The sequence below is a fragment of the Trichomycterus rosablanca genome, chromosome 12 (genome assembly GCF_030014385.1).
Source record: "Trichomycterus rosablanca isolate fTriRos1 chromosome 12, fTriRos1.hap1, whole genome shotgun sequence".
In the NCBI taxonomy this organism is placed as follows: Eukaryota; Metazoa; Chordata; class Actinopteri; order Siluriformes; family Trichomycteridae; genus Trichomycterus; species Trichomycterus rosablanca.
The window spans coordinates 6,992,553-7,012,922 of NC_085999.1; the positions used below are offsets into that span (position 1 = coordinate 6,992,553).

Consider the following 20,370-nt stretch of genomic DNA (forward strand, 5'->3'; position numbering starts at 1 on the left):
TTCATTCATTAATTCATGCACATATCATTCATTCAGTTGCTCACTCACACCTCTCACACACACACACACCTCACTCACACACAGCCATAGAGACTTTAGCGTCTAGTCTGGTTTTGGGAGATGGGAGAGAACTGTAGTACCTGGATGAAACCCACACAGACATGAGAACAACATACTTCTCAGGACCTTTCTTAAACAGCTTATGACTACTATTGGAATTGAAACTTGCAAGCAACAGAAGCAACAGAACCTGGAAATCACCTCCATGTGGTGCAATCGACAGGCAGATACTAAAGTTTTTGGTTGTTGCCTATGTTTGGTGTTGTCTTCCATATGTTTTGTAACATCACTGCAACCGAAACATTGGCTGATGTGAATGCAGGGTTGGATTGAATGATCAGTAGTGGATGGTGTGGTGGAAAAACCCTTGATGAAATACATCAGAGACTGGATTATGAGTAGAAAAGAGTTTTAATCTTGTTTACAGAGAAGGATCACACCTGCAAAGAATGTAAATGTTGGTCCAGTGAATGCTATAAGATGGAAATAAAATAAAATCACCCTTTATACTCCCATCAGTGACCTTGTAAGACAGTAGAGGATCCCACCATTAACAGAGATTGCTTTTCTAGACCATAGGAATTGGTCTAAACCAGCTAGAATTGGGTTTTGAAGGCCAAACAATTCATTTGACGCACCTCTTGTCACATACACCACTTTCCAAGAACATTCCATTGTAGCAGTATTCTTGGAATATTGGAATATGACTACTGGTAATCATGCCCTAATCATCTCCCACAATGGATCGTGGTCCATGGTTAAAGCTGAAATGAAGGGCAGTGTTAGAAGAAGTGAGCTTGAAGTGTAGCGGATGCTAAACGAGGAGTTTAAGGGAACTCTAGGTTGCACCATATGTAGCTAGTCATCCTGCAGTGTGTTTTCCTCTTCTCCAGCACATCTGATTCAGCTCATCAAGGCACAAGCAATTAAGCAAAGTTGGATCAGGTGTGTTAGAGCAGGAAAAAGCAAGCTGTGCCAAGAGTCTAAACATCTGAAATTCAGACCTGCATAAAATAGCTTGGGCTGTTATGTAGGAGGCTTCGCTTCGGCTTCAGTACGAGCTTTAAGACGAGAAGCAGCTTGTGCTTTTCTACGATCTGCTTCTATGTGCTATTTATCTCGTGCTTTGCCACGCATTGCCTCATTAGATATCTTAATGATAGACTCAAAACTAAAAGACTTACATTTTCAACATGCCGACACACACACAGTAATGCTCGCATTGTACCGTTTGCTTCCAGGGCATTTTCTCTTAAATAGTCGTACAAATCATGCACAATGGGATTTGTCCAGCTCTGTCAGCTCCTATTAGCTATCAGCTGCTGTCTGACCCATCGCTTTTGACTGCTTTTGTATAGAAATGCAATATTTCTGTATCGCCTGTCTGCCCAGGGATTGTAAAAAAGAGCCGTTTATTTGCCATTAGTGCATAAGCAGCTTTTTAATCTGACAGATAGCCGACTAAGCATCACATTACATTTGATGCGCTACAGTGAAATCTTTTTATATTTTACAGACCAGATATGCTGAAAGCTGTTTTTCCCCTGACAGGTTTGTGCCATAAAAGCTTCTAGCCTGTACAGCTGTCACTAGGGTGCCTTTTAGGATAGGATAGTAAAAGCACAATTACGGCACCCCAATCTATTTTATTTTATCAGCTTAGTGGATTTGTTAATAAACTGTGTAAGAAATGTGTGAACCATCTGTTTTTAAAGGCCGCACAAACATTAACAGGCTCTCTCATCTGAAATATCTGAGCTACATCAGTGTGTTAGAGGCTGTCCAAAGAACAAATCTCAAAGTCAAAGGAATAATCAAAACAAGTCACGGAAGCACATTAAGAAGCACAGGCATGAAGATGTGTATAAAACAACCTCAAAGTCATGGAACATTCCTTATGTCAGTTCAATCCATCCTGAAGCAGAAAATAACTAGAAGCTACAGCCCAGACAGCCCAAATATCTAGGTCAGGTTGTCCATTCAAATTTAGATACAGCAAGGGCACATGTTCAAGGTCTTATCTTTTTTTTTCCACAGAAGCCCTTTGGAGCAAGTTAGAAGTCTTTAATGAAAAAGAAATACATACAAAAAGACTTGTCAGTTAAGACTATGTCTTGTGCAAGTCTAGCAAGGCACATCACCTCAGCAACATGAATCTTAGTATATAATACTGTGGCTCTAGAAGGCTCTATGAGAAGCTTTTTAGCAGAGGGGAAAGAAAACTCTTGGATGAAAATCTGGGCGCTTGATTGATGCATTAGACTAATGCACTAGTCCACCACTGCAGAAATTTAGGAGCCTAGAACTCAAGTTGCTTAAAATGCGACCTCTACTGTTTGGTTGAGACACCAACACAGAAAATGGGGGACTCACATACGGCACAGCGTGTCTCTCCATATGCGCTACGACTTTCTGTGAGAGTTTACTGCTGGTGGTATAAAGAAGCAGCCAAGCAGTGCACGAGTTGGAGGGGGTGGGTGCTAGTCTGCGACTCTCCTCCACAGTAATTGGAATGGGGGAAATTGGAATGAAAATGTATGAATTGTTTGTAGTAAAGTATAACACCCAAACACACTTATTATGTCTAAATAGATAGAAAATATAAGTGACTGATGTTGGCGGCACAGAGCTGGCAGGTGGTTTTGGTGCTTGACCGGTACCGGTCCATGGGTCATTTATTACCGGGCCACACAGAACAAATAAATAATTAGAGATCCCTACATCAGCAATGAAAACACTGCTTCCATTTCCAACACACTGGTGTTTAATGTCTCATCACCCCCAGGTGAATGCAGCGTCTCGTTGCAGCGAAAAAAGCTAATTTGTGAGCAGTATAGTCAAGTCAAGTCAACGTTATTTTTAAAGCACATTTAAAGACTACAAGAGCCAACCAAAGTGCTGTACAATATAAAAATAAGGTAATAATACCATAAAATGTAACAGTAAAGAATAACAAAGGACAGTAAAATTTAAGATAATTAATAAAAATACAGAAACAATAGGACAAAGTTTAAGATATACCCTGGACATAAGAAGACATTTTTTTAAACTTATTAAGGGCAATGAAAAGCCTGAGAGTATAAGTGTGTTTTTAAATTAGACTTAAAAAACATCAATTGTGGATGACATCCTAATAAAAACAGGCAGACTATTCCACAGTTTTGGGGCAACAACGGAAAAAACGTTGTCACCTTTTGACTTAAGTCTAGATTTAGGAATGTATGGCAGCAAATGATTGGAGGATCTTAAAACTCTTGAGGTTGAGCATGGGCGCAGGAGCTCAGTGATGTATGTTGGAGAATTGCCGTTTAGTATAGTTATTCTATTTTAAATTCTCCCACCCCCACCGGTCCGTGAAATTATATCTTATATGAAACCGGTGCATGGTGCAAAAAAGCTTGTGGACCACTGTGTTAAACAGTAAAACATAAAGAAGTTTAAAACACTTAATTTACACAGCATTTTGCATACACTTTTTATCCCAGATGTCTTACAACTGTGACCAAATACAATACAAGCAATGTTGGCAGCTGTAGCCTAGTGGTTAAAGTATTGGACTAGTAATCAGGAGGTCACTGATTCAAACCCCACCACTGCCAGGTTGCTGCTGTTGGGCCCATGTACTGTAAGTAGATTTGGAAAAAAGCATCTGCTTGGCCAGTATCTTAACCAGAGCTACCACTATCCTCCATTGACTGTCATTTGTTTACCAGCATTACCACATGACAAATGAAAATAATGACCTGTAAGTGGTTTGTTTTACATACTTTGTGTGTCTGTAAAATTGTTCATCTAATAAATCAGGACTTTTATAAGTTGCGGTCAGACTAAAACAAAGTTACAGAGATGGTATTTAAGACGGTTACAGCTTGTGCTCCTCTGCAATCCTGTTGTAAGCTTGTTGTGTGTTGACTGGTGAGCTGTTTTGATTGAGAGGCTGTGTGTGTGGACGTGTGACAGACAGTGTGAATGCTAATGCGCAGTACAGAGTATAAAGAGGACTGGAGGAGGAACAGGGGAGAAAGGGCCGAGGGGGAGGAATGGCTGATGAAGGGCGAGGACTGCATAAATAAGATGGTTATACTTTATGAAATTTAGAAAGGTGAGGGTCAGTTGCTAGTGCTGTACAGCAGAATTAAGATCAAGCTGAAGAGATGGATGTTGGTGTAGGTGTTGTACCTACAGGATTTGATAATGTGCCTGAAGAGGTTTGATTTCAGGTTGTTTTGAACACTCAACAAACTCTCAAACGTAGAGATGCGTAATTAATCATGTACCAAATATTCAAAAGTGTTGTTGGTGGAAGGGGTCAAGGCTTTGTGTAGGCCAGTCTGTTCACTCAGAACTTTTTGACTTAATTTTTTGACTTAATTTACACAGTTTTTTGCATACACTTTTTATCCCAGATGTTTTACAATTGTGACCAAATACAATACAAGCAATGACTTAATTAAATCACCTCCTGGTTTCTACACTCAGTGTCCATTTTATCAGCTCCACTTACCATATAGAAGCACTTTGTAGTTCTACAATTACTGACTGTAGTCCATCTGTTTCTCTACATACCTTTTTAGCCTGCTTTCACCCTGTTCTTCAATGGTCAGGACCACCACAAGACCACCACAGAGCAGGTACTATTTAGGTGGTGGATCATTCTCAGCACTGCAGTGACACTGACATGGTGGTGGTGTGTTAGTGTGTGTTGTGCTGGTATGAGTGGATCAGACACAGCAGCGCAGCTGGAGTTTTTAAATACCGTGTCCACTCACTGTCCACTCTAGTAGACACTCCTACCTAGTTGGTCCACCTTGTAGATGTAAAGTCAGAGACGATCGCTCATCTATTGCTGCTGTTTGAGTTGGTCATCTTCTAGACCTTCATCAGTGGTCACTGGATGCTGCCCACGGAGCGCTGTTGGCTGGATGTTTTTGGTTGGTGGACTATTCTCAGTCCAGCAGTGACAGTGTGGTGTTTAAAAACTGCATCAGCACTGCTGTGTCTGATCCATTCATACCAGCACAACACACACTAACACACCACCACCATGTCAGTGTCACTGCAGTGCTGAGAATGATCCACCACCTAAATAATACCTGCTCTGTGGTGGTCCTGTGGGGGGTCCTGACCATTGAAGTTCAGGGTGAAAGCAGGCTAAAAAAGTATGTAGAGAAACTGATGGACTACAGTCAGTAATTGTAGAACTACAAAGTGCTCCTATATGGTAAGTGGAGCTGATAAAATGGACAGTGAGTGTAGAAAGTAGGTGGTCATAATGTTATGCCTGATCGGTGTATGTTGAACATTTAATTCCAAAAATCATGGGCATTAATATTGAATTGCTCGTGCATTTTTGAGTGACTATTTTAGACATTTACATTTTCGGCATTTAGCAGATGCTTTTTATCCAAAGCCATTTACAGTTGTGACAGTATACAATCTAAGCAATTGAGGGTTAAGGGTTTTGCTCAAGGGCCCAACAGTGGCAACCTGGCAGTGGTGGGGTTTGAACTGGCAACCTTTTGATTACTAGTCCAGTATCTTAACCATTAAGCTACAACTGCCCAAATAATGATGTTGGATGAAAAGGCCTGGCTCATAGTTGATGTTCCAGTTTATCCCAAGTGTTCACTAGTCATGTATCTGTGCAGGTCATTGGGGTTCATTTGTAACAAACTTGTTAAACTATGTTTTTATGGACTTTCTGCTTGGTATCAAGCAAGCAGTGTGCACTCTATAAGTTTTATTAAACTGTTGATTAAAGCTAACACTCTCTGTTGCTTTAAAGCAATTAAATTCACAAAGCTCAGGCTGAATAACTGCGATAAATAATAGTGATTTTAATGTGGCACAAAATTATTTTGAGTATCATTTAGCATGAGTGCAATCCTGCTGCAATCTTGCAATTATGTTCTCTTGCTAAAAAAAGCAAAGTTAGACATTAGATATGGATTTAAGTTTTTAAATGAAAGCTGAAGATTTTCTGCACTCTGGGAGGTCATAAAGCTGCTGCCACACTGATTAGTCGACTGCACTGTGGAGAGAAAAATAGAATGTGCTGCATGAAAAAAAACAATTAATTTATGCTAAAATTATTAAATGAAGTTTTTCTACTCTTTGATAGAAAATAATAAGCATTTTGGAGTGGATTCCTGTTTTGGTATATGCATAACATTAAATGAACACAAAATCAGAGGTGCCAATTTACACTAAATCCAGCTGAGTGATTTGAAACACGTCCACACTGAACGTTTGGCTTCTTTTAACATTCTTACTCTTATTTAAAGCTCCTAAATTTAGAAGCAAGGTTTCTGGCCCGGTTCAGATTCTTGCCCATTTGGCCCAACCATGCTGTGATCTGTTCTTTTCTTTTCTGCTTTTCTCCATCACTGTGCAGAGTATTTTCTTTTGAGTCCGAACGAGCAGGCAGATTGAGATGGAAGGTTTGGGATCTGTAAGTCAGATAAGGCTGTGGCAGACGAGACAGAGACGCGGACTGTTCTCCCGTCTAATAGATAACACAGGGACTCCGTTTTTATCCCTTCCTTTGCTGGCTAGGATTTTTCACATCACACTCCTACAGATGGCTGCTTGTCAGCCAAGTAGACGATGTGCCGCTAGAGTGATAGTAAACAGCTTAAGAGATGAAATCCTAGCACACGTGTTTGGAGTTTGGAGCCTAAATTGCAGCCCACATTGTCAGCCATAGCCTGCAGTCCATCACACAGTCAGCTTCATTCCATCGAGCTCCGCCAACACTGACATCCACATGAATGTCCAGCTTCAAATCAGCTCCTCTGTGCTGTCACTGCAGAGTTGGACTTAGCAGCGTGTGGGCGACGGAAGAGGATATTTTTTGAGCTAAAATGAGATCAGCAGTAACTGCTGTCAATGTAATCTGGACTTGGTGGAAATTGCGCTAATGCAACTGCCAATCGAGTAAATCAGCTCGGTCGGTTGCTTAAACAGCTGGAGGGGAGATTTTTATTAGTAAAAAGTCTAACACCCACACATGCTCTCTCCAGGACTGCACATGAGCTGCCCTCTGTCAATGCAAATCAGATGGCTTTTATGTTAATAGAAACATGGTGTCATGGTGGTATAGCAGGTCACCTTGGTGCCACATTTTTACTTCAGCCTTTGCCTTTACTTATGGCCTTGTCTGTTTTGTTTTGCTCCCAAAAATATTCCAGTAGGAGGATTGGCTTATCTAAATTGTCCCAAGGTATTATTGCGTGATCTAATAATACTTCTATCGTAATATATAATGACTTTGATTGACAGGGAATTATGGCTATATTGCACAGCCCTACCTGTTGTGATGTATGAATGAATGAACTGTAATGAACTGTTTATGGATGAGTGCATTTTTATAACACCATGTTTTTACTCCTGAGTTACATACACGGTAAGATAGGTTTGTATTTACATTTACATTTTTGGCATTTAGCACACTCTTATCCAGAGCGATTTACAGAAGTGCTTCCGTAGTAAACATTACCTTACTCTAGCGTACGTAGACGTTTGAGTTCTTTGGTGGTTAGATGGCTAACAGTTTTACATGTGTGTCCCCAACTTGATATTTGCAAGGAAATGTAATATCGTCCCAGTTTTATTCAGGTTAAAATGTCTTTTATTGTATTTGCTAGTGAGTGTTCCTTTGTTCCTCGTGAGAAATGTGTCAGAAATTGCAGAGTGGAATCTTCTCCCCTGTTATCATATGAGATTGAATAAGTCGGGCATGTCCACTGTGACAGGTAGCATATAGCACTTGGTTTTTATATTTTCTAGGGTAATTCTTTGGGTGGGTCTTGACATCTGGGCATATTTCTCAAAGCGTGTTGTTGGGTATGGAGTTCCACTCCATTGGCCTGGTGCTTAGCATATACACTGATCAGCCATAACATTAAAACCACCTCCTTGTTTCTACACTCACTGTCCATGACATGGTGGTGGTGTGTTAGTGTGTGTTGTGCTGGTATGAGTGGATCAGACACAGCAGCGCTGTTGAAGTTTTTAATACCATGTCCACTCACTGTCCACTCTATTAGACACTCATACCTAGTTGGTCCACCTTGTAGATGTAAAGTCAGAGACGATCGCTCATATATTGCTGCTGCTTGAGTTGTTCATCTTCTAGACCTTCATCAGTGGTCACAGGACGCTGTGAAAACTCCATCAGCACTGCTGTGTCTGATCCACTCATACCAGCACAACACACACTAACACACCACCACCATGTCAGTGTCACAGCAGTGTCACTGCTGAGAATGATCCACCACCTAAATAATACCTGCTCTGTGGTGGTCCTGGGAGAGTCCTGACCATTGAAGAACAGCATGAAGGGGGCTAACAAAGCATGCAGAGAAACAGATTGACTACAGTCAGTAATTGTAGATTGTTTGTTTATTAGGATTTTAACATCATGTTTTACACTTTGGTTACATTCATCACAGGAAAAAGCAATTACTCATTACAAAAGATTCATCAGTTCACAAGGTTGTATCGTACACAGTCGTGGACAATTTAGTGTTCCCAATTCACCTCACTTGCATGTCTTTGGACTGTGGGAGGAGACCGGAGCACCCGGAGGAAACCCACACGGACAAGATGAGAATATGCAAACTCAGAAAGGACACAGAAAGGACCCGGACCGCCCCACTTGGGGATCAAACCCAGTACCTTCTTGCTATGAGGTGACAGTGCTACCCACTTAGCCACCGTGCTGCCCCAGTAATTGTAGAACTACAAAGTGCTTCTATGTGGTAAATGGAGCTGATAAAATCGACAGTGAGTTTAGAAATGAGGGGGTTTTAATGTTATGGCTGATCAGTGTACACAGTTATTAGAGATATAACGTCTGTTGCTGGGGGTTTAGGATCTGGGGTTAATGTCTCAGTTCCTCCCCTGGCTAGGCGGTCAGCTTTGGATGCTTGCAATATAACCTGGTAAATTTCAACAGTTAATATATTTTTTAAATGACACAGCTTATATAACATTCCAAACAATTCATTGCCAAAATTCAGTCCCACAATTTTTCTTTTCATCTTTATGACTTCGATCTTTTTATTCTGGGTTTAATTAATAACCAAGTTGTTTAAACATGGTTTGACTAATTAGCTGATACGGCTTCTTATATTTCTTCTTTGTACATGTGAGTGGTTTTATTAATAGCTCAGAGGCATTTGAAACACCATAAAACAAAGAGCAAAGTTTCTGACTGTATACTTTGTACTAATTAGTATAGACACCAGTAGCAGTTAAAAATAAAATCAGCCCTACACCAACACTACAGAACATAAACCACAGCTAATAGCTTTTGCCAGTAATATAGGAGATTCAGATACATGCTGCTATAAAAGTGCTCATTTCCAGCATTAAAAGAGTCAAAAGAAACCAAATAATCGCTTGATTTATCAGTGATTGAAATAAAGTACACAATCAGAGCACATCACTTGTGTCATTTAGAAAGACCACTTTACCACAGTATTTCACTTTTACACTTTTTCTTACCATCAATACGAGGGATCTTCAAAAAGTTTTTGCACTTTTATATTTTGGTTGGAAACGGTGAGGGTGGGAAGAGTAGTAACTGGTTGTGTCTGAGAGACTGAGAGAGCTTATATCCGGATTTAGCGGCATCTGATTTCCAACTTTTTAGACGCTCAAAGAAGCTTTAAGAGGAAGAAGATTTTTATGTGATGATGATGTGAAAGCAGCGGTGCATCAGTGGCTATGCGCTTTATTAAAAACATTTTTTGCTGATGGCATTAAAAAGTTGGTACCACGCTGGAAAAATGCACAGGAAGGTGACGATGTAGAGAAGTGATGTCATTTGTTTTTGGAATTCTTAATAAATAAAGTGCTGAAACTTTTTGAAGAACCTTTGTAATTATAATAGGACACTCGGGTGGTGCAGCGTTAAAACATGTTAGCCTACCAGAGCTGACATCTTAAACTTGCAAGTTCCAATCTCTATTCGGACAAAGATTATCCCTTTTGAGGGTGGGAATGCTGGAGGAGATTCCTTATAACTGCTGCAGTTACGACCTCTGCTGGCTGATCGTTTGCGCGTCCACAGAGATGTAGGTGATTGGTGCGCGACTCTCTGCGAGCGATACAGATCTCAATATGAACCCACCTTGAGTAGGTAGAAAGAAGGGATTGATACTGCACACGTGTCAGAGGGGGCGTGTGTGAGGCACACATGAATAGAGGTCAGCAACAGTAGAGGAGGCAAAATGTGATCGGGTAATTGGATCCAACTAGATCTAACTAGAAAAACTGAGAAGGGTTGCATTAAGAAAATCCCAGTAGAGAGGCAGGGTTTTGTTTATTGTAGTTTTTCTTTGAGGGTAGTGATAGTGATATTAGTAATAATTTGAGAAGCAGCTTCTCACTTGCCCTGGACCTTGACAGCATTTTGGGATTTAAAGGATGCAGTTTGAAGTGAACTGGTCTTGCACTGCAATAACACTTTCAAGAAATGGTCTTTTAATATTGAGCCAAGTCTTATTAACACCTAGTCCAGCTCCAACTGGGTGTCTGGGCCGGTGTCCAAACTCACTCCTACTGTTGCTCTAGTGTGCGTTTTATCTAGTGCATGTGGATTAAACTGTAAAATGTATTTTGGATACACTGAAGATCATTAAAACAATTGTAAAAAAAAAAAAATCACTTATTTAACAAAAGATTTCCGTCATATATCTTATATCTATATTATTTATTGGAATGGTTTGAAGGTTGATTTTCTTTTTTTTTTTAATTAAAGAGCCTGTTTTACATATTTTTGTGTGATTAAAAAGAAGTCTATTTATCATTAATTTGTCACTTTGTATAACTGCAATTGTTGCAATGTGTGGAAATAATAGTATTGTAGTGGTGTGCATGTGAAACACACAAACTGCAGTGCAGATCACTCTTTATCTTTTTAATTAAAATGATTATGGAATTATTAACATTTTAATTAAAATCTTTTTAATATCAATTTAATCTTTCACCCAATAACTGGGTGTCCCCAGTCGAACCGTAGTGTCCAGTCTGGGAATGTGAGGGGATGCAGCTCATCTGACTTCATTGTGCAGATCATTACACCCCCTGAGACAAGGTGCAGCTGGCCACTTCATTACCTATTGGCTAGTTTTACACTTTCATCTAGTGGACACCCATATGTTTCAGTCACACAGCTGGATCCCAACTAACATTTATAAGGTATATCCATTATCCAGTATCCAAAACCATAAGCATTAATTTGGAGCTGGTTCCACTGTGCTGGCTCTCTGACAAGGCTTTCCCGAAAATGTGTATTTTGTGCCCATTCAAAAGAACATGTATGCCTGGGTGGGAGTTGATGTTCCAGTTGATGTTCCGACTCTTTAAATGTAATGCTAGAACTGAATACATTCGTGCCACAAAGTCAGAAGCACATCATTTGTTATTTAATGCATCCACCTAATTGATCGTATGGTGTATTTGCCAGTAAAGGACATTATATGTTGGCACAGATCTGTGCGTATGCTGTTTACCATGTACTTATCTGCCACTATTTTTAAATGCTCAGGTTTGCTTCAGGTTTTTGTTTGAGTTCCTGTGTGTTTTAGGCAGTTGCATCCTATCTTGGCTGACTATAGGACAGACAGGTGGCCTCATGTTTGACTTTTGGCTTTGCTTCTGTTTACTTCTCTGTCTCTTTCTCACAGGAACTCGAGAAGGGAGTTGAACGACATACGGTTTGAATTCACTCCAGGCCGAGGTGAGGGCTGCTCCAAACACATTAGCATAAAAGGGCAGGCATCACTATAGACACTGCAAATGCATGTGGTGACTGGCTTTATCTGCCTGCTTGCTGTTTGTGTGAATTTAATTTTAAAACCACACATGACCTACCACTGGTATTTTCAGAAGCTGTCTGAGTGCTTTGATGCTTTTACTCTGAACATTTGTGTTTGTGTTGGCAGATTAAACATCATGAATTTATTTACTCACTTCTTATCACCTCATGCTGTGGTGTATTATCCTTACAGATACTGCTGACGGTGTTTCTCAGGAGCTGGTTACTGCCGGTCTAGTCAGTGGACTTGATGTTATAGTTGGTAAAGTGAATTTCAATTTAAAGTTGTAATATAACCTCACTCACTCATTCACTCACTCACTCACTTTCTTAACCGCTTATCCAATCAGGGTCGCGGGTGGGGGCAGGAGCCTATCCCAGCTTTTCAATGAGCGCAAGGCACACAGTAACACTCTGGACAGGGCACCAGTCCATCGCAGGGCAGACACACACACAGATACACACACCCATTCACCCATAGGCCAATTCAGTGTCTCAAATTAACCTGACTGCGTGTTAATGCTACTGTTTTTGGACTGTGGGAGGAAACCGGAGCTCCCGGAGAAAACCCACACAGACACGGGGAGAACATGCAAACTCCACACAGAAAGGACCCGGACCGCCCCGCCTGGGGATCGAACCCAGGACCTTCTTGCTGTGAGGCGACAGTGCTACTCACCGAGCCACCGATGCACCGTACCATACATATTTTTATTTAAATTCTGCAAACAAATAACAATTCATTTTGTGTGCACATTTTTCAGTTGCTGCTAACCTTCAGAAGATTGTAGAAGACCCAGTTACCTATAAAGTATTGACCTTTAAGCTGGTGAGTACTACAAAAGAAAATGCCACAGCATGACCAGAGTGATAAAAAAAGACCTGAGTGAACTTAGCTAGAAACCAAATGAGTCAACCCTAAAATAAGACTGTAGACTTATTACAATAATCTTGTAGCTCATGGTAATTCACGTCAGTACTGTAATCTACAAACCCCATGTCCAAATTTCATAAAATGCAATAATTATTAAAGCAAAAATATTAATTCAATTCTGTTGAACCTGAACTGGCAAAAGAACTTTTAATGTTTTGACCGACCAGCTTGATTTTTTTCACCAAATATAAACAATATAAACAAATTTGCAATTTGATGCTCACAACACAACCGGAGCTCCCGGAGGAAACCCAGGCAGACATGGGGAGTGCATGCAAATTCCACACAAAAAGCACCCAGACGGACCGCTTCACCCAGGAATCAAACCCAAGACCTTTGTTGCTGTGAGGCGACAGTGCTACCCACTTAGCCACCTGGCCGCCTAAAATTACTTGGAAGAAACATGGAGAAAAGTACAGAGAAATAACTTTTAATGTTTTGACTGACTAGTCTGATTTCATTCACCAAATATAAACAATATAAACAAATTTGCAATTTGATGCTCACAAAACACCTTAAAAAAAAGTTGAACAGGAGCAAAAAGAATATTCAGTTTACACCTTTTTCAAACATTTCACAATAAAGCAGTTTAATTAATAACAGGTGAGAGGATCATGATTGGAATATAAAAGGCCACCAGAGGCACCACTTTGTGAGCTGAACTTCATGAGAGAATTTTTAATCAGGCTTCAAAGTAAATTTTAAAGTCCTGCAACACCCCTGTGGAACATGAAAATTAAATGAATACTTTTTTTAAAAGTTCGTCTTGTTCATAGGTACTGCTGGGGTGCCAATAGCTGTGATATGGTTTGATAAGGACATATTAGGTTGTAAAATGAATGAATGAAGGAATAAAAGCGTATGCACAACTGAGATACTTGACATTTCATAAGGAGGTTACAATTTATTAATTTAGTCAAGTCAAATTTATTTGTATAGCAGTTTTTACTCTCCTAACATTACAAGGATTTATTTATTAATTCATTAGGATTTTAACGTCATGTTTTACACACTTTGGGTACAGTCATGACAGAAACTGTAGTTAATGGTTACACAAGATTCATCAGTTCACAAGTTTAATGTTAAACACAGTCATGGACAATTTTGTATCTCCAATTCACCTCACTTGCACGTCTTTGGACTGTGAGAGGAAATCGGAGCTCCCGGAGGAAACCCACGCAGACATGGGGAGAACATGCAAACTCCACACAAAAAGCACCCAGACTGCTCCACTCGGGAATCAAACCCAGGACCTTGTTGCTGTGAGGTGACAGTGTTACCCACTGAGCCACCGTGCCGCCCCATATACAGACACCCCCTAATTCTTGAGTTAAGGTGGCCTAGAATTCAATTTAAACTTCCACATTTCCCAGACTGCTTTTCACTTTCTCATTTATTAAAACACATTGATTCTTGGTAGTTAATGACTGGGGATCCCTGATTTCTTGCAGTCGAGGTGGGTGTATTGCTGCTCACGCCTCCTCCGACCTGCACACAGCCCATAACGGAACCCTTTTCCACCCATGCACTCTGCACAGGTGCCTCTATCCACCAATCAGGTTTCTTACAGCGTTTGAAGACCCCGCCCACATATTCCGGTCATTCCTCCCTGCAGGCACTGCCAATTATGCCCGCTAGATGGTGCCCAGCTGACCGGTGGCAACTCCGAGTTTTCAAACTGAGGAGTTCAGAATCTCGGCACTGGTGTGCTAGTGGAATATCCTGCTGCGCCACCTGGGCACCTCAGAAATGCTTTTGAGAGAGAATGTTATTTGTAAAGCTAAGAACAAGTGAATAAATAATAAAATACTAAAATTACAGCAATTAATGTTAGATTCAGTTCAGATTCAGTTAGATTCAGGTTTAAGTCCAGATATGAGTGCCACAGCTTTATAATATCTGGTACTGTATGTTGTGTGGGCACTAGATCATCGTAATGTGCTCAGTTTAATATGCAGTTTTTTTGTAATCAAGCTCAGACACATCAGTTAGAGGGGATTTCTCTGACAGCAGGCGCTGCTGTGCCATCATTAGGATTGTGAGTGATGTAGGCTCATAGTTTTATTGCAGATGTTTTTACAGGAAGTTCCTCTCAATACTGTAGACAAATTATGCTATAGTTTTTTTGAAGATATTATTTTTCTTCTTTATGATGCTATTCTTTCTGCCTGTCAGAAGCTTCTGTTGGTCTGATGTATGTATGCCTAGCTCTGTGTGATGCATGACAGCGCAGTTCTCCAGCACTGGAGTGCGAGAGGCATTAAACACTTTACCATGCATCCCAGTGAACAGTGCAATATGGCCCAGCCTGCATCTAATCACTGCTTTAGATGAAGTGCTGCAGTGGAATTAAACATCTGTGCAGGAGTGCAAGCTCTACCCTCTCTGCTCCTCAGTGCTGGAACATTTCTCCAGCAGCTGCAAATCACTGTCCAAAACATCCCTCCTACATCACAACAGTCGCTACAATGTTAAATTTTAAATGTCCAACCTTTCAGAATCTATTTCTCTGAATGGGAAGAAACATAACATTTATCTTAGCAGGCAGATATGTGGCAGCATACAGACATCGGTCAAGTACGTCAGGTAATGTTTACATCAGGATGGGGAGAAATGTTTAGTGACTTTGACCATGCCATTGGTTGTCAGTACCAGACTGGCTGGGTTAAGTCTGTTAAAAGAACGGCTGATTTTTGAATTTTTGAAAGAGAAGTAATAGGTAGCAGTTCTGCAGGCTGAAATGCTGAGTTTGTGTGTGCAGTCATAGTAGAATATCTGGTGTGAGCTAACAGGAAGGCTGCGATAACTCACAAGCATAAAACATCTCAAATGTACAAATGTTAAACCTTGAGGCAGATTGGCACAACAGCAAAAGACCTGCTTTCCCCCTGTATACCACTGGCTACAGTGGGACATGCATACCTAAACTGGACAGTCTTAAATGCTTCAATGTGACATCTATATGGCACTCTCAGAATTTGGCAAAAGCAGCATATATCCATGGAACAAACAAGCTTTTAGTCAATAGTTTAGGCTGGTTGTGTAATAGTGTGAGAAATAGTTTCTCTGCACATGTGGAAGCCTTCTAATACTAGCTAATACTAGGATTGTTTTAATGCCACAGCTCATTCTGCTTTTGTTGTTGCCCCTGTGCATCCCTTTATGGCCACAGTTTATGTACAATAGCTACACCCAGCATAACAACACACCATTTACCAAAGTCATCTCAAACTGGATCCATTGACATAACAATGAGTTACATTTATAGCATTTAGCAAACGCTTTTCACCAAAAAGACTTACAAGTGTGACTGAATACAAGCAATTAAGCAAATAAAGGTTAAGGTCTTGCTCAAGAGCCCGACAGCAGCAGCCTGGAAATAATAGGGCTTAAACCTGTAATCTTTAAATTACAGTTACAGTACCCCAAACCTCCTTTAACATAATCAAATCTCAGTCCAACAGAGCTAAAGAAATATGTTCAACTCAGAATCCAGGCCACATTATTATCTGGTACACACTCAAAAATGTTCAGCTAGTGTGACATCAACCTCTTGGCTCCACAAGTTCAAGCCAATCACCTCAGATACGTAGACTATTAAAAGATAATATATGTAAAACAATTTTGGTAAGCAGTTGTATTACACCATGCCACCCACTCAAGTAATCTTCATATTACTTAGCAACATGCTAACACTAAGCATGCCAGACTAATCCACAAGCACAGCCCATAAAGTAAACATTATTCTTACCAGTATGAAGTCTTGCTGGTATTCTGTCTGGTATTGAAGATGCAGTTCATCTCAGTTGTAGTGATCCTCACTCAAACCTGCAGATCATTAGGATTTGACCTAGAAATTTTTCACTCACTGAAGCTAATTAGCTCATTAGCTTAATTGAGCATGTCAAACTCGGTGAAGTCTCCAAGACTCTAAGGAACTTCTACCAAACAATTATTGCTCCAGTAGATTTAATTAGTAGTTCATACACTTTTTTCGGTGTACAGAATGAAACCAAACACACAGGTCGACACCCTTTTGGGAACCCTTTGAAGGTTTTAGTCAGAGGTAGCCAGTTAGCCCTAGTGGACAAATAGTAAAATTATGAGTGGTCACTTCCTGTCTTGAGTGCTAATCATATCTGAAAGCTTGCTAACTTGACTACTTGGCACTTACCGTGCTAAGCTCATGTACAATTGTGATTGTTATACAGTAGAATGTTAACATTGTTGACTAGTGTTCCATAAGATGCATAGAAGCCTACCTACCACCAACGTAGGTTAACTTAATTAGGTTAGGTTAGTGGCCTGGCTCAGTAGCAACCAATGTGTGAGCTATGTGCTAACATTACTTACATTTAATGACAATTAAGGTGTTTTGAAAGGTTTTGCTAGTGTAGAATAGAACATATTCTACATAAGCAAATATATATATATATATATATATATATATATATATATACACAGTATATATATATATACATACATACATACACAGGTGTACAGTACAACGAAGTTATTTCATTGCATATCCCAGCTTGTTTTGGAAGCTGGGGTCAGAGTGCAGGATCAGCCATCATACAGCACTCCTGGAGCAGAGAGGGTTAAAGGCCTTGCTCAAGGGCCCAACAGTGGCTGCATGGCAGAGCTGGGATTCAAACTCTCAATCTTTCAGTTGATAGCCCAACACTCTACCCACTAGGCTACCACTGTTGCCTCACAGCAAGAAGGTCCTGAGTTGGATTCCCAGGCGGGGCGGTCTGGGTCCTTTCTGTGTGAAGTTTGCATGTTCTCCCCGTGTCTGCGTGGGTTTCCTCCGGGAGCTCCGGTTTCCTCCCACAGTCCAAAAACATGCAGTCAGGTTAATTGGAGACACTGAATTGCCCTATAGGTGAATGGGTGTGTATGTGTGTTTGCCCTGCGATGGACTGGCGCCCTTTCCAGGGTGTGACTGTGTGCCTTGCGCCCACTGAAAAGCTGGGATAGGCTCCAGCACCCAACACCCCACCCCCACCCCCCGCAAACCTGATAGAATAAGCGGTTAAGAAAGTAAGTGAGTTGCATATTTATTAAAATTTAAATAATTGTTAACTTAGGTTTATTTACTTTTCTTGGCAATAACAAAACTACAAAACAAAAAAATGATTATACTGGAAACTGTAAATGCAAGCAGGAATTCATCCTGTCCAGTCTGTTGCAGATCATCAGACACTTACCTATTTATTTCTTTACACTCACACCTGGGGGTAATTCACTCTGTCCACATAATATCATAAGAGATAAGTGACAATCGCAGTACCCAGAGTAAACCTAAGCATGATAAACTTGTGAAGTTCAGCAGCACCAACACTATGTACTGTGCCACCCTCCTCACACAAACTAAAACTGATATACAGCCGTGTATCCAGGTGAGAGGAATTATATTTGGCATTGTGAAGCTGGGATCACAGTAAATATGTTGTGCTGTTTCTTTTTCCTCTCAGTGTAATTCATAACAGTTTACTATGAGGATTAATGTGACGTGTCATTGTACAGTTTTATGGTCAGACCTCTCTACAGGCCAGCGCTGCCCTCATAGACTGAGTGAAATTGTCAACTCAGTTTTTCATCACTGGCCTTTTAGCTGTGTGAAAACACACAGTTCTAAGGCCAGTCATAAATTGTTGGACACTGTCTTGCTTTTTCAGCTTCTTCAGCTCAGAATGTACGACAGTGTGTGTGAGAAAGATCGATCTCCTCCTAGAGTCTCCCGAGTCTGTCACAGTGTGTGTTAGCTATGATAAGGACTCACACAGAATGTTTAGTTTGCGTATAGCTCTGCAGTTTGTACAGAGACAAATGTCAACGGATTTATTTCTACTTTTCTTTATTCTTGATTCTCTTTTCTCCCACTATAGCTGTTCTTTCTTATTTATCCTCTATATGGAATATACTGACGGTCCCCAACTAATCAGAACCTTCTTTCAAATTCTCATTTTTCATTTATGCAAAGCAAATCTAACTTGCTCTGAGCAAACTTAGAAAATTTTAAGTAAAATTAAAATCAAACAAGTGTTCATAGGAATATAAAATTGAAAACATACCAGAGAAAGTATTTGGTTCTTGATCCAACCCAAGTTCACTTAGATATTTGCCTGATGTGTGGCTGAGGCACATCACCACAGATTCACTTGAGATTAGGTGTGCTTTAAGGGGTGCAACTAGCTTAAAGTGACACTTTTAAACAAGAATCACATTACTGAGTTTAATGTTAACATAGCTTCACGCTTTAGGAGACAGTGGCCCATTGCGCAGAGCTTTGGGCTATCAATCGAAAAGTTCAGAGTTTAAATCCCGGCTCTGCCATGCTGCCACTGTTGGACCCTTGAGCAAGGCCTTTAACCCTCTCTACTCCAGGGGTGCCGTATGATGGCTGACCCTGCACTCTGACCCCAGTTTCCAAACATGCTTGGATATGTGATGAAAGAACTTCGTTGTATATGTACACTGATCAGCAATAACATTAAAACCACCTCGTTTCTACACTCACTGTCCATTTTATCAGCTCCGCTTACCATATAGGAGCACTTTGTAGTTCTACAATTACTGACTGTAGTCACACTAACACACCACCCCATGTCGGTGTCACTGCAGTGCTGAGAATGATCCACCACCTAAATAATACCTGCTCTGTGGTGGTCCTGTGGGGGTCCTGACCATTGAAGAACAGGGTGAAAGCAGGCTAAAAAAAGTATGTAGAGAAACAGATGGACTACAGTCAGTAATTGTAGAACTACAAAGTGCTTCTATATGGTAAGTGGAGCTGATAAAATGGACAGTGAGTGTAGAAACAAGGAGGTGGTTTTAATGTTATGGCTGATCAGTGTATATTTGACACATAAATGCATTCATTCATTCAGCTTTATTAAGTAATTAACACGATCTTGAAGTAGCAGTAATGCACGCTAGTTCTGTAGATTTTAGGTGAACAAAAGTCAATAGCAGTTACAAGATAAGACACCAATAATGATGCATTTGGTACTAAAGCTATTCTCAAAACATAGGTCAGTATAACATGGCCAGCAATGTCTTTCGCTGGTTGAGAAAAACATTTACACACAGGTCCACGTGTGCAGGGTTTAAAGTACTGACCACATGTAGTCTGTTTACCAAGTGCTCCACACCGTTCCTTATTCATGATTTAAATAATTAACAGATTTCGTGGCTGTGATTTAAATGCTTAGTTTTCCTGAGAATGAATCCACACACTCTCATAAGGGAATGCATCTGATGGTGGGGGGTTGTGGTAAACCCATGATCTGGTGTATAGAGTCAGATTTCAGCACAATTTTTATTGTTTATTAATGTGCATTTTAATGCAGTAAACAGGTTTCTTGGTGTATGGTGTGTGACATTTGCAAAGCTGCACTCAATTCGAGTTAATAATAATAATTAAAATTTTAACCATTGATTATTAAACCCAATTAATAAGCCTCATTCAACTATCACCTCATTGTTTATCTGTGCAGTATTAACATCTCTCCTTTAATAAATCTAGATTTTTCATGCCAAG

At 40.3% G+C, this 20,370-nt stretch overlaps 1 protein-coding gene across 1 annotated transcript in view; it reads left to right on the forward strand.

The window, feature by feature from the left end:
- Window positions 1–20,370, forward strand: part of stk39 (serine threonine kinase 39) — a 62,657-nt gene that overhangs the window by 41,696 nt on the left and 591 nt on the right. The window contains exons 15-17 of the mRNA XM_063005453.1: window positions 11,757–11,809; window positions 12,081–12,149; window positions 12,652–12,716. Of these exons, the coding sequence (XP_062861523.1) occupies window positions 11,757–11,809; window positions 12,081–12,149; window positions 12,652–12,716 (187 nt within the window). The remainder of the gene's footprint in view (window positions 1–11,756; window positions 11,810–12,080; window positions 12,150–12,651; window positions 12,717–20,370) is intronic.